We start from the raw sequence: 14,648 nt of genomic DNA, 5'->3' as shown, positions 1-14,648 counted from the left end.
ATAAATATGAAAGGAGTGAATATATTGTAATAATTATTAAAACTAACAATACACATATGTTTTTTTTATTAAATTTCTGTTTATATTGACATATAATTTTCAAGAGATATCAATTACAGGAGCACGAATTGAGTTCATACATTTCGTTTGGGTCAATGCCACTTTCCTTCAGACTTTGATTAATAACACTTCGGTCCACTGTACTCAAGTTGGAATTTGGCCAAATATTAATCTCTGCCCACTGCAACTTGGAAGGGGATCCTTCCATTGGACAATACTTCATTATCACATACTTCCCTGGCTCAGCCTTCTGAATAAACACATGTTGCTCTGAAAAGAGTAGACCCATTCACTGTTAAAAGCATAGGAAGATAAAACCATGCCAACTTATCTTCAATTTAACTTAAAATTACGTCAAAATAACAAAATAAAAATATAAAATATGTTCTTCTTCTTCTTCTTCTTCAGGAATATTTACTTACATGAAGTCATCAAAATGGGAGAAGAAGAGGGAGAAGACCTAGAAAAAAGGAAGCGCAAAACGTCTGCAGCAATACATGTAGTCATTTGCTAATATAATTAATGACATCATCAGTGGCCCATCTTAAGTGAGGTCACATAGATAAAAAAAAATTAAATTGTATTATTACAAGTCAAGAGAAGAAATAAGAAAGCTTACCTACTGCTGTACTTTCTGAAACTCTATGGTACGAAATCTATTATGTTGAAAATGGTTGCTTTCTATTGTTAATTTCTCTATACAAATTCCCAAGGGTTCCCAATAGATTTTAGAATCTTTTGCAGAAACATCTACTGAAAGAGTTTCTATTTTCTATATTTCCAATGAGATTAAGATTGCTCGACATTAGGGTTAAAATATTGAACATTTTTGATACAAAACAATGGGGGACAAGGAGGTGGCTTATGGATATTCGGCTCTATCTAGGTGAGGGATTTAAGCATTACATTATGGTAACTCCAACTCGAAAGGCATTACATTATGGTAACTCCAACTAGAGATTCGGAATATACAACATAATTATATATTCTATAAAATTAGAACGCAGCCACGTTGTATTGATTATTTAAGAAGAAAATATTACACATTTAAAAAAGACAAACAAAAATAGATAAATCTACCCGTTTACAGTGTGTTCTGCTACATGTAGGACGATAGTAGATAAATAATATTTATTTTCAGCAAATTATAAACCATAAATTATTTTTGACAACGAATGAAATATTTCGTTTTCGTCCTCTTCGATATACTCGAAACCTACGCATGAGATTTCCTCTTCAGCATATTATTGTTCAGTTCGATTTGATTTATTTCACTGCTCAACACTATTTAACTTCAAAAAATGTTCTTTTGCATGAAAGAAGGCGTTTCTTGTAATTTTTGAGCTGCTGAAAACGAATCTAACCTTAGTTTTATCCTGCATCCTCAGATTTAGAAATATTGCCAGTTAAATAATTTTATTAAGAGACCTTGGCCAAAATTTCAAGGAAAACGTAGAACTTTACATTTCAAGTCTTTGTGTCCCCTCTCTTGATTATACCAGAATAACAAACAAACGGTACCTCGTTGGAAAGCTTGTGTAACACAAATTTCAGCGAAATGTATTTGCAACCCATCACGTTCAATTTGTAGAAGAAGAAAACATTGAGGAAATTGGTTTTAAAAAAACTGGTTTCATGAAGAAATTGAGAAAAGTTTACAATTTTTTTAAAAGTATTTCACCACTTTTTCAATATGTTTTGTTCTCTTTCTACAAATTGAGAGTTATGGGTCCAAATATTTTTCGTTGGAATTTGTGTTCATTAGCTTTTCAACGAGATATCATTTGTTATTTTGGGATAATTAAGAGAAAAGCACATAGGCATCCAGTGTCAAGTTCTGCGATTTTCTTGAAATTTTGGCCAAGATCTGTTATAACTGGTGTTATTTCTAAATCTGAGGTTGCAGAACAAAAAATAAAATCAGATTCGTTTTCAGCACCTCAAAAACTATAAGGAACATCTTGTTTCATATAAAACGAGTGTTTACTAACATTTCCCTTATCTTTGGACAATATTTTAGTTGATCAGAAATAAAAATTTAAGAGTTGATAATTCTAAGATTAGAGGGCCGCATGGCTCAATGGTAGAACGTTCACCTCTGGTGCATGGGGTCCTTGGTAGTGATGAGCACAAGAATCTTGGTCTTGCAGTTTCTGCAAGAGTCTTGCATGCAAGACCAAGACCAGGAATCCCGATGCAAGACCAAGACCAAGACTCTTGCGCAAGAGTTTTTCATAAACACCGGCTGAGTGCTAGAGCGTTCACTTCTGGTGCATGGGGTCCCGGTTCGATCCCGGCTCGCGCCATATGAGCTTTTTTGGATTACAAATATCGTGTGCGTGGGTTTTCTCGGTGTTTCCTCGCTTCCTCCTACTTTTTTCATTCCACCATTTCATTGATTTCTCATCATCATCGTCTCTTTTAGTATCGGTGCATATCGTGGGACGTTGAACTAGATATTTTATTTCATTTCAAAACATATTACTAAAACTGTACATATTACTATTCTTCTTCCAAAACTAAAGAGAAATGTAGTATTGAACATCGGTAATTCCCTACATCATAGGTACCGACCACATGGATCCGAAACCTTGGCCCCGAGGCTCAAGCACCTGTTAGAAATTTTTAATGTATGCTCATAAAATTAATATTGAAATAACATTCTCATGACATTGACAAAAACAGTGCATGTGAATGCGAGTTTGATTTCATGGGCGAATACTTATACGTTGAATAATTGTTTATTAATATAGCTTTTAGCTTCCTTGGGTATACGGCAATATAACATCATACAACGATAAATAATCCATATTCACAACTGAGAATGATTTTGTACAGTTATTTGAAATAACTTGGAATTTGATGCCATTATTTTCTATTTCTGATATAGGTAAAAATTATTTATATAAATTGAGTTTACACAAAAAGACATAGACAGTTGAGTCGTTTTCAATTTTCACTCAAATTATTCTAAAATATTAAGAGGTTTGATTATAATCATTATAATTTTATTTTTTTTTTCTCTTTTTTCGCCAATATTTATAAATATAGCATCATCATCATAACTATTCTGCCATTATTGGCAGGTCACTTGCTGCAACAAAGAAGCTTCGATATACGGTGGTCCTCAGCTAATCTCTTCTTCTTGACGTAGCAATTTTCTGTTTTAATACCTTCCTTCAACTACATTCTTCGCTCCTCCCTCTCTTTCCTTCCACCATACCCTCTAGCAAATCCCTCATAATACAGTTCCTCCTCAGCCAATGTCCCAATCAGTTCCTCTTCCTCCTCTTAATTACATATAAAATTCTTCTTTTCTCCCCCACTGCTACTATTTCTAACACCTTCTTATTCATTTGTCCTTCAACCCAACTAATTCTCACCTTTTATCTCCATGGCTACGTTTCAAAAGCCTCCTTTTTTTTCATCGCTTTTGCGTTATGTCCATGTTTCTGCTCGATAGAGTACATATTGGAATGAATAAAACAAAATCTCAACATTTAATTGGAAGTTTGTTCAATACAAAGTTTAGCTAATCGTGGTTGAAAATAAAAATAAAAAATAAAAAATCTGACGCCTTTAGAATGCATAAATGATTTTGCTATTCTTGGTGTTTCAGTAATCTGTGCTGTCTTGATTTTGTTTCATGCGTCTCAGAGGTATCCTCCCCACTTTGGGAACCAGTGGAGTTTTGGATCTGTTAAAAAATATAAAAATATTACGAAACGTTGTAATTTATCTTATAAGTAGTGAAGCATGGACACCCATTAAAAAAAATAATAAAGGTAATCGCTTATCTTGTACACTATCATCCTACTTACACGAAGGTAAACTATATTGGGCCGTATGCAGAGTCATTTTGACACGTGATTAGAGCCATACTAAAGAGTTCGACTGACATAAGGTTCCTGTAGTAGTCAGGCCTTTAGGATCACGCTAATCATTCCTCCAAACGACTCTGCATAAGGCGGATTATTTTTAGAAACATATATTGTATTTTCGTTACTATTGGCGCATTGCAGAATTTATTATCCCTTATATCCAGAGTAAAATTTACCTAGCTCTTAAAACCGTGACTTGCAAAACTCTTGCAAGACCAAGACTGGGTGTGCAAAACCAAGACGAAGACCAAGGGTTCCAGTACAAGACCAAGACCAAGACGAAGACTACCCGGTCTTGGTCTTGGTCTTGGTCTTGCATTTGCTCATCACTAGTCCTTGGTCCGTTTACAGCTCGCGCCAAGTGAGCTTTATGGTGGAAAAACACCGAATGTGTGGGGGTTTTCGGGGTTTTCCCGTTTCTTCCTATTTTCTTCATTGCACCATTTTGACTTATTTCTCACCATCACGGTCTCCTTTAGCCTAGCCGGCATACTCGTGGGACGTAAAACTTAAAGATTTCATTTAAATTTTGGCTTCATCTGATCAACCATATTTTATGTATACTATCTTGGTAGTGTCCCAATAAAGAGTTCAATGGTAGTATATTTCAAAATTAGTTCAGTATTATTATCAGGCATGTACAGCATCAAAATTTTAGGGTTACAAAGAAATTTGTTTTTCTCCTCTTTCTCGAAAATTACGCATGAAGTTTTTACACTTACCCAAATCATTCTGTTCAGCGCAATAAGATCAATCGACTGTTATATGTCTGATTTTTTAAAACATTTTTTCCATTAAACTTTAATAATAAGTGTAGACTTTAGTGCTGTCCACGAGACGAGACAAAATTTCCCTTTCGATACAGAGCTCTTACCAACAGAAACAGATACATTTTCCGAAATGAGACATCACTTTCACGACAGCATACAGTCTCGTTTGTCACGTAGGTAATCCTAATTTTTAATTATTTTCAATAACGTTGCATTTGTAATAAATATTCCAAATTAAATGGAGGAAGTCATAATGAACAGAAAGATATGTTGGGAAAAAAATACTAGAAATTTTAAAAATAATAAATTAGGGAAGCATTAGTATTTTGAATTTTTGTCCCACTGTAGAGAATAAACTCGAATTTTTTCCATGCTCCCACGTGGCTATATGCAGAAAGCGATAGAATGAAGATAGTGGGAGGAAACGAGAGAAGACCAATAAAACACGCACACGGTGTTTGTACACCCCAAAGCTCACTTGGCGAGAACTGGGATCAAAACATGAACCTCATGCGTCAGAGAGAGCTCTACCACTGAACACCCGAATCCCATCTTATGTTTCATTATATATTAAATGTAATACATTTTCTGGTCTATTGTAAATCAAATTATTTCTTTAAGTTTTACGTTCCACGGTTATGTCCTGTAGGCTAAAGGAGACGGTGATGATGACAAATGGAGGAAATAATGGAATGAAGAAAGTGGGGGGACGGAAGAACCCCGAGAAAACCCACGCACACGGTGTTTGTCCATCACAAAGTCCAATCGGTGGGAGCTGGGATCGAACCAGGGACCCCATGCACCAGAGATGAACGCTCTACCACTTAGCCACCGCGGTCCGGTGTAGTTGATTGAATATTGGCTTTAACAAAGTATTGTGTTTTTACCTAAAAGTTATTCGCAGCACTGGAATTAAAGTTATTATTATTATTATTATTATTATTATTATTATTATTATTATTATTATTATTATTATTATTATTATTATTATTATTATTGAGCGACAACAGTACACACACAAATACATTTTCTTCCTTAATGACTTCTTCGCGAGATACTTTGTCATTTGAGTTCATACCCCCACCGCCGGTTGCGTTATCCTTAATTAGACCCTGATCATCCTACTCGTGAGCAGTTATATAACTGTTGCAATAACTGTTAAAAAGTGGGCTGGAAAAGAAAAAAAAAAGAAAAAAAATATTTTTTTACCAGACTTTTTGCCTGTGTAGTCATCTCTATTTTGAAAAGCACACGCGTTGGGTCCAATGACATTGCATACAATCTCATGGTTCTCTTCATCTCCATCCACATTGCTGGTGACTGTCAAAACAACCGTGTTTGTCTTGTTTGTTTCTATCTTCAACTCGTAACAACCACAAAATTCTTCGGTTGCGCTCATTGTCTTCCATTCTCCTGATAGCTATTTGATCAGAAAGAAAAAATAAAATAAAGATATTTAGTTTAATCTTTTCACTATTCTATATATAAGGAAATAGAAATATTTTGCAACTACTTTTTAATTATTAACCTTGTATTTATTACAATCAGAATTAATCGTTTGCAGTCAATAATTCTATTTCTAATTCCATAAGATTAGCATGGATATCAATACTAACTAATAAACGACATTTCTGCATTTCTGAGGAGGGGTTCTACAGTCAATACGCTATGACAGTGATAACTCACATCATTGCAGTTGTTGTTTTTTCCCTAGAAGCCACTCAAGGACATGAATCAATAGAGCAAATAGTAGTTACAAGTGTAATGCAATAGCAGTTATTTGGGGCAGGGTCTAAACTTGTTTCAGACCTGCATAACTTTAACACTTATAAACCAAATTTAACGTCAATAGTATTGAAGAACTAACAATAATGCCACTAACAGATGTGTGCACCAATGAACTTTAAACGGGCATTCACTCAAACGCGTTCAACATTAAACTTTCAAGTTTAAACGTCGTTCCAGGACTTTTGTTGCACCATTGAAAGTCCAAGTTCAGTACATCTCGTTTACGTAAACTTCGGTCAATTTGTAAAATCGACTCGGATTGTTTGTCTTTTGTCTCTAATCTTCGTTTAACAAAGTAACAAATGAAGAAAGCATACCGCGTGCCAGTCTTTTCGACTTTCGAGATTGTGTCCATAGAGTTGTGAGTAGTCTAACTTCATTGATCGTAATTGTGATGAAAAAAATAATGAAACCGCGAGCAAAAAAATTTTCCCAACACGAGGAATGTAATTTCATTAGTGGAAAAAATACAAAGACATTACTGAATGTAAACGGACTGATGGGGATGGAAGGTTCCAGTTGGATATAAATGCAATGTAATTAGCAAGCAATTTAAAGGCGAAACACAATTGTTTCTTTTTGTTGGGAAACTTAACACGACCCGCTCGGGAAAGTAATACTCCCGGAAGTACTTTTTCGCGCGCTACCCTAGCCAGCTGTGTATTGGTCAGAAAATTTATATCATGGGGTCAAGGTGGAACAAAACGAGCCCTGTGGGGCTTCTAACCCGTTCCTACTACTACTACTTATCTGCACAAAAGTAAATAAATCACTTTTTCGAGTATTATTTTCATCTTATTTTAATGAAAAAAGTGTTCTGAAAATTAAAAAAAATTAAAAAACTTTCCTTGGGCCGGGTTTGAGTCCACGCCAAAAGTAGTTTTCGCTACTAGCCCGTAGCGCTAGCACGCTCGACCACGAGGATCGACATCAGGAAGCGTTTGATTTCTGCTCTATATATGTATATGCAACGTGGTAAGAAGCGGATAACGCCAACCACTTTGAACGGCGTATTTAGTTTCTCCTTCTGGGAGTATTACTCTCCCGAGCTAGTCCTAAATTTAACTGCTCTTCAATATTCCCCAACAACATTAAAACTGAAGTTTTATTCAACCGGAATCTTTTTCGAAAATCTTTCTCGTTGAACATTTCAAATGGATTACAGCCATCTTTCATTACTCTATGAGGCAAAATCTCCTCTAAATACTCTAAATCCTAAAGATTATATAATTGTTTTCGGACATTGTGTGTACCACAATAATAAATTCCACTAATACTACAAACTGACTTGGATCAACGAAGTTTAAACCCCTAAATTCGGCCGTTCAAGCTAAAACGAAGTGTATCCATCATTGGTGCAACAGACCTTTTCACCGAGCTTGGTTATGACCCTCGTTCAACAGTTGAACTTCGTTGGTGCACACGGCCATAATACCCATGCTTGGTTAAATTTCTAATTGCAATTTTTATACCAATCTGAGGATGCTGAATCCAATAGGACTATTTTTAAATACATGCCGTCCATAGGATGCCTACAAAATTGATCTGAAATTTAAGACGTAAATAGACATAAGTATCCCAACTTAGAGGTAATTTTTCTTGTGACTCCATGGACGGGTATGTTTGAAAATACATCAGATCCAGCATTTTCAAATCCATTAGGTTCAGTATCCTCAGATTAGTACAAAAATCGCAATTTGAAATTTAACCAAATTTGGGCATTAGTGGCATTATTGTTAGTTCTTTACCCTGAATTCTCTTTTATTCTTTTTTCTTTCGGATAACTGTTTATAGTTTAACGTCCTTTTTCACCTCCGTGAACATGAGACGCAGATTTTAATATATTAACGTGGAATTCGGAACGCATTATTTCTTACCGGAAATTGAATCCGGTTCTCCCGGAAAGAAGGTCCGTGTAGTAACCATGTAACAATAACAGAAAGCTGTTCGAAACAAAGAATATTTAAATCAGATTTGAAGAAGAATTCAGTAAAAATCAAATTACTAAGACCTTCATTTGTTTTTAAGAAACAAAATGACAATAATAATAATTTTTCCAGTAAAATCAACAAATTACAAATACAAAGACCACAAAGATACCCCAAAATCTTAACAATGGCTCTTTCTGCCAAAGAGGTTTATAAATATGTAACATTAATTTTCAATAAGAAAACATAAATTGCTTTGGACTCAACACTCGCATTCTAGTTTACTCGTATTCTAGTTTAAAGGTTCCCGCAAGATCATGGAAGCCAAACAGCGCTTGGTCTGCTTACTCCAAAGGACATGCTCGCCTTTAGAGTCCTGTAGGTGTATTTGCGTGTTGGTATTGCGTCGTTCGGACGAAATGGATAGATAGCTACTTAATAATAATAATAATAATAATAATAATAATAATAATAATAATAATAATAATAATAATAATAATAATAATAATAATAATAATAAAAGATTCTAATCCAGAAAACTAATAAGGATCTGCTGTAGAGACCTTATGGTACTCCCAAAGTGAGAGTGCCAAGGTTCTTAAATCAGTTTATTTTATATTCTATACGGAATCTGTAACCAACGAGTTCAGCAAAGAGATGAGAGTTTTCCCTAATACGGATCCTTCTGGTTACTCACCCTCATTTTCGTTCGCTCTCGCCCTCACATATCTCCCTCACTCTAGCCCTCCTTCGACCTCATTGTCATACAACTCCTCATGCTCAAATAATAATCCTCTCCTTGCCTCACTTACCTTAACCCTCAAATCAATAGTTCTCTCTCACTCGCCCTCATCCTCAAATAATATTGATACCTTCATTAACACTCACTTTCATGTACTGAAATGAGGACGCATGAGGATGAAGACTATCCTTATGAAGACAAAATGACTGAAGGTGCCAGCTTTGATTTAGTATAGTGAATCCACATCTCACAAAACACATGAAAGTTTCCGCAGTGGAAGAGCTCCAAATACGATGTCTAGGTCATGTGAGATCAAGGAGGTGGGTGATACGAAAGAAACCCGGAAAAACCTATAGACACTATGGCGTCCAATACAAACTCACATGGCTTGAGATGGAAACAGTAGATAAATTAAAATTTTAGTTTAGATAATAATATTGTCACGAAATTTACCAAAAAAAAAAAAAAAAAAAATCCTTAAATGGTGTATCAAATAGCCAAAACCCTCTGTTAGCAATCGAAAGTATTAGAATCCATAGGCTTACAAAAAAGTATTCAAAGGAATGAAGAATATCTATGCTTAAATATTCGCTGCATACGTAACTACGGATTAGAACAGTGGGTCACAACCGTTTGCTCAAGACACACTTCACAACATCCACAACATCGCGACACGTGTTTGAGTTTTTTATTCGTAATAATATTGTAAGACTACGTTTCTATAAAGTAACGTGACTCTCCCAGAATTTTTTGTTGGGAAGAGTCCAAATTTTTTTCTGGGGGGGGGGAGTCCAATACGTCTATGTTGTATTAAACCTATGTTATTCTCCATCCGAAAAGACGATAAGTAATTGTTTATTACTCTCACTTATATTCTCAGAAAATCTCATAAAACTGGGATATTTTTATAACGAAAGAAAGAATACAGATTAGGTAAAATTAAATCTTTAAGCACTATGATAATTAAGTTTACAAATGTTAGTCGAGTACGAAGTTTTGGGGATCCCGTGGGTTTACCCCCCCTTCCTTTCCTGCGTGACTGTATGTAGTACTCAGCATTGTTGTTACCTCCGTAACTAATTAAATGCTACATAATTTTAAAGTCTAAAATTTCATGACACATCATATAGGATTGTATAACACATCAGTGTGTCGCGGCACACCGATTGGGAATTGCTGGATTAGAGTATCTGGCTTCTGCGAGATTTCTTTAAAAAATATGATCATATACGTACACACTATCCACATGAAAATAATACATTTTTTCTTAGAAGATTTGAGACAAGTATTTCACATGAAATGTGTTAAAAGATTTGTCCTCAAAAACTAATAAATATTTCAAGCGGAAATACTATGTGTTTTTTGACTATGACCTACTCATAAATCTAGCACAATGCTTCTTGTTTTATCTTGCTACACTCTTCCGCTGTGGAATCTCGTAACACATCCGTATAATAATAACTAACCTAGCATTATAATTGGTTATTTATATTACGACCTAAATTCTCAGATCAAGTCAGAATATTTTTAATGAAAAGTATTATTTTGATGCTCCTGTTGGCTTTCTTAGACGCTCGAGTTAAAAAAAAAAGGGTTCTTCTCTCAAAATTTTGAACTTTGTGAAACAGCATCGAGTCATTTCTTTTTAAAGTTAGTATGACAATGTTATATAACGTTTTGTTGGTTGTTACTACATTTTGAATGTCTTTTTCTTTTCCATAAAGAGTGACAAGTAACAACTATTGCATGAGCTTGAAAATCGCGTGCTCCAAAAGCGCTTAAAATCTTTTTAATTTTTAAAACAGCTTTGAGTCTAATAACCACGAAGCTTATTAGAACAAAATCCATGTATGATGGAATTGGTCACTTATATAACCTCGGTAGCGTCTTTTATTTAATTGACCTTCATATAGCTTATTAGTTTGTTTTTTTTTTAATTGACAAATAGATGCTCTTCAACGAAATTTACCGGTACTTGTAATTTTTATGTGCATTTTTTGACTTATGTTAGTGACAAAAAGATGATTAGTGTTTATTACATATCCAGTGAAGATGCGATGTTGAGTTTTTATGCGACAGCGTGGTCTTAGTACACATTAACCCACTGGCACAAATCCCGGGGAATGAGGGGGACATGTCCCATCCAATCTTGGAACTGGAGGGGACTGTTCCCCCAATAATCTTATTTGAAATGTGTTTTTTGGGGAGAAATGTGATGATTTGTGTCCGACTGCCACAAAGGAAAGTGATATGAAATTGGTGTCTCTTGCTGTATAATATACAACAGGTTTCCTCAGAAATCAAATTCATCTACCGTAACAAGTCTCATCCCCCCAGAATAAGCCTCAAATCTGACCGCCTCCCAATGTTGAAGACAGCATTGTTTTTCAACTTTAAAATATTTTGAACATCGGTTTAAACAAAAAATTATGGGAACGGTCTTACTTGTCCCCCTCAATGTTAAAGACAAGTTTGTTCCGCTCCATTAACCTATCTTTTATTTGTAATTTGCAAAGACATATATATAAGTATCGTTGCGTTTTATCTGCCCTTTCGAAATAAAGATTGAAATATGGTATTTTAAGAATATAGTATATAGATACAACGTAAACTTTTAGTAGAGTCATTATTAAAACTAACTCATTACCATTCTGGTTGTATTATATAACAAACTAGTTTGGTATAATCATGTACTAAAATATATTTCCTGATAGTTTGTAACACTTTTATTCTTAAATGATTATTTTCTCTTACTTTCCAACTTCATTGGTCTCATTCTTTGATTTCAAATTTAGGCAAATCAACAAAAAAAGAAAAGAAAAGAAAAAGAAAGAAAGAGAGAAAGAAACAGTTCTGGACTTTTGGAAGGAGAGAAGGTGGAAAATAAAAAGTATATGAGAACTTGTTTCTATCCACGAATGCTATTTCCGTTCTCAAAAATCTTACTTTCAGAAGAATACAGGGAATCATCGTCTTGAAGAACATAAGAATTAAGAAACGAGGTCAATTAATCCCTTTGCTTTCGTTCCTTTCAGCATCAAGGTTATATGAGACATTGACTTTCAGCTTAGCGTGTCATCCAAAGAACTTGAGCTCCCACTGGAAAACGAACCCGAGTCTCCCGCACTGAACGAACATCAATGAATTCCTTTCTCTGTAACTAAGAGGCTATGTCTACCAGATATTCTATCCATATTGAATGATTATACGAAACTAAATAAGCACATGCTTTTCATTGATTTGTTACGAAGATGAGGAAATTATTTGACTACATTTTGTTATGCTGAATATACTATAGTATAATTGAGTGTTTGCAAAACAAAAATTTTGGACATGGTCACTCAGTTGAAAAAAAAAATGAAAACGAAATCTTTCAGTTTAACGTCCCATGATTATGCCCCTTAAGCTAAGGAAGATGTGATTGAAGCAAATGAATGATGGAATAATTGCTGGAATGATAATGGGGGAGGAAACGGGAGTATTCCAAGAAAACTCACGGACGCGATGTTGTCCACCACAAACTTACTTGCCTGGAGATCGTGCACCAGAAGTAAGCACTTAGTGGTAGAGCCCTCACCTCTGGTGCAAGGAATTCTTACTTCGATCCCAACCGATGTGATACCATGCTTGAGAGTTTTCTGGTATATTGAGGTTTTAATTAATTGTGTACTTTAATGGCTTTAGTTCTAAACTTCATGAACCAGATAGCCTAATGCTAATAAGGAGAGGTTTTGGATTACGTTTTAAGAAAAAAAAAATCAGTAGTGACAACAAAACAATCATAATACCAATAACAACTTACTTGATCCCAATTAATATCATCTTGTGTACCAGCGTTATCGCACAAACGTGGTGATCGTTTATGGCTTCTACTTCGACGACCGATAAGATTTGATTGATATCCTCCGACCAATAGCAGTAATACAATTGCACATCCAATAGAATTCCAGTTCTTCATACTCTCTCTCCTTGTGAAAGTCTTTCTCTGGATGAGAATACAAATGCATCCACCAAAGCACAAGGGAATGTAAGCAATATTTAAATTAGTCTATTTTGCTAAAGTACAGGGAAAAGCCCACGCCCGTACGTGCGTTTTGACAGTTATAATGCTGGTATCATTATCATGTTATATCTCACGGTTAACAAATGCACTTCCGCCGGAAAGTAGGAGATCAGAGAGAAAACACTTGTACTTAAAAGTGGGTCAGTCTTGTCTGTGTCCTATATTTTTAGAAATTTGAGGTTACAAGATAACGGATGTCTTGCCTTCATCTTCACATGAATTGGATACTCCTTCAGTATGCTTTTCTCTGGTAATCCCCTTATTTTCCAGTAATCTTTCTATACATGGGTTGCATAATGCTCAATTGGTATTAGTTAATCTTCCGCATTATCCAAACTGTTGATTATTTTCTTAAATACATTTCTCTTGTTTTTTTTTTTTTTTAATTCATTCATGCCTGCTTAGGTTTATGTCCCCTTCCCCCTTTTCAACATAGCTTTTAGTAGGATTACCGCATTTTCAAATTGAAAAAGAAAAGAACATAGGGTTTTTGAACGAATCGTTTTTATTACAAGGACTTTATATATTTTTCGCTACTTCTAACTTTTCTAAGGAAATACGGCTTCGATTCGATACCATCATAGTAATCTGTTGTGTGTTCCAAGTCACTCAATCATATTGATTCAAATCTGGAGTATTAGCATTCAAATTACTTGTCTCGTCCACACACGCACGACTATATATGTCCTGTAGAAGCGAAGAAATGACTATCCTTAATTTAAAGCAAACTGTGAATAACACTAATTTGTCAACTTGTAAATATATAAGACTAGCAGCGTTCACCCCGCTTCGCTGCGGTCACCCCGGAACGCAATAAACTTTGTTACTTAGATAATTTTTACTTTTTCGCTTTCAAGTGATATGATAAAAACCATAGAAGATTGCAGTAAATGTTAACATTATATCGCCTGTCATTTATGTTAACCCGCCCCGCTTCGCTGCGGTCACCCCGGAACGCAATAAACTTTGTTACTTAGATAATTTTTACTTTTTCGCTTTCAAGTGATATGATAAAAACCATAGTAGATTGCAGTAAATGTTAACATTATATCGCCTGTCATTTATGTTAACCCGCCGAGTGACACGGTCATGCGGGTTGCATATAAATACGTTTATTTTTACCTATGATGAACTAACAAAGGATTTGTACGTTATGGACACTTGAATGGTCAATTATCTCAAGACACTGGTAATTAAAAATTAAAGTGATATGATAAAAACCATCTAGGGTCCAAATCCTAATAACCCCCCAAAAATAAAAGAAATTGGTTCAGCCGTATTAGCGTGATGAGGTAACAAAGGATTTGTGCGTTCTCTTTTATATATAAGATTTGCGGGTTGCATAAATATATTGACGAACATATTGATATTTAAACGCAAGATGTATCAGTCTTAGGCATGCTAAACGGCGTGACA

General features: G+C 34.9%; 1 protein-coding gene across 1 annotated transcript; it reads right to left on the bottom strand.

Annotated features, from left to right (window-relative positions):
- Positions 1-49: 49 nt before the first annotated feature.
- On the bottom strand, positions 50-13,327 carry LOC145694192 (uncharacterized). The gene is made up of 3 exons (XM_081770306.1): positions 12,972-13,327; positions 5,921-6,131; positions 50-330 (listed from the first exon to the last, which is right to left on the bottom strand). The coding sequence occupies exons 1-3, from the start codon at positions 13,125-13,127 to the stop codon at positions 110-112; spliced, it is 588 nt and encodes a 195-aa protein (XP_081626432.1). The 5' UTR covers positions 13,128-13,327; the 3' UTR covers positions 50-109.
- Between the last annotated feature and the right edge of the window lie 1,321 nt (positions 13,328-14,648).

This window comes from Thermobia domestica, chromosome 9, assembly GCF_964235325.1.
Source record: "Thermobia domestica chromosome 9, izTheDome1.hap1.1, whole genome shotgun sequence".
Taxonomy (NCBI): domain Eukaryota; kingdom Metazoa; phylum Arthropoda; class Insecta; order Zygentoma; family Lepismatidae; genus Thermobia; species Thermobia domestica.
The sequence above is the reverse complement of the archived record's forward strand: the minus strand, read 5'-3'. Positions and strand labels throughout refer to the sequence as shown.

Bases quoted from the DNA above. Each gene is read 5' to 3' on its own strand.
- LOC145694192 (XM_081770306.1), bottom strand. From the start codon at position 13,127: ATGAAGAACTGGAATTCTATTGGATGTGCAATTGTATTACTGCTATTG. The intron at 6,132-12,971 runs GTAAGTTGTTAT...CTGATCAAATAG, and splicing joins ATGATATTAATTGGGATCAA to CTATCAGGAGAATGGAAGAC. The intron at 331-5,920 runs GTAAAAAAATAT...TACTCTTTTCAG, and splicing joins CTACACAGGCAAAAAGTCTG to AGCAACATGTGTTTATTCAG.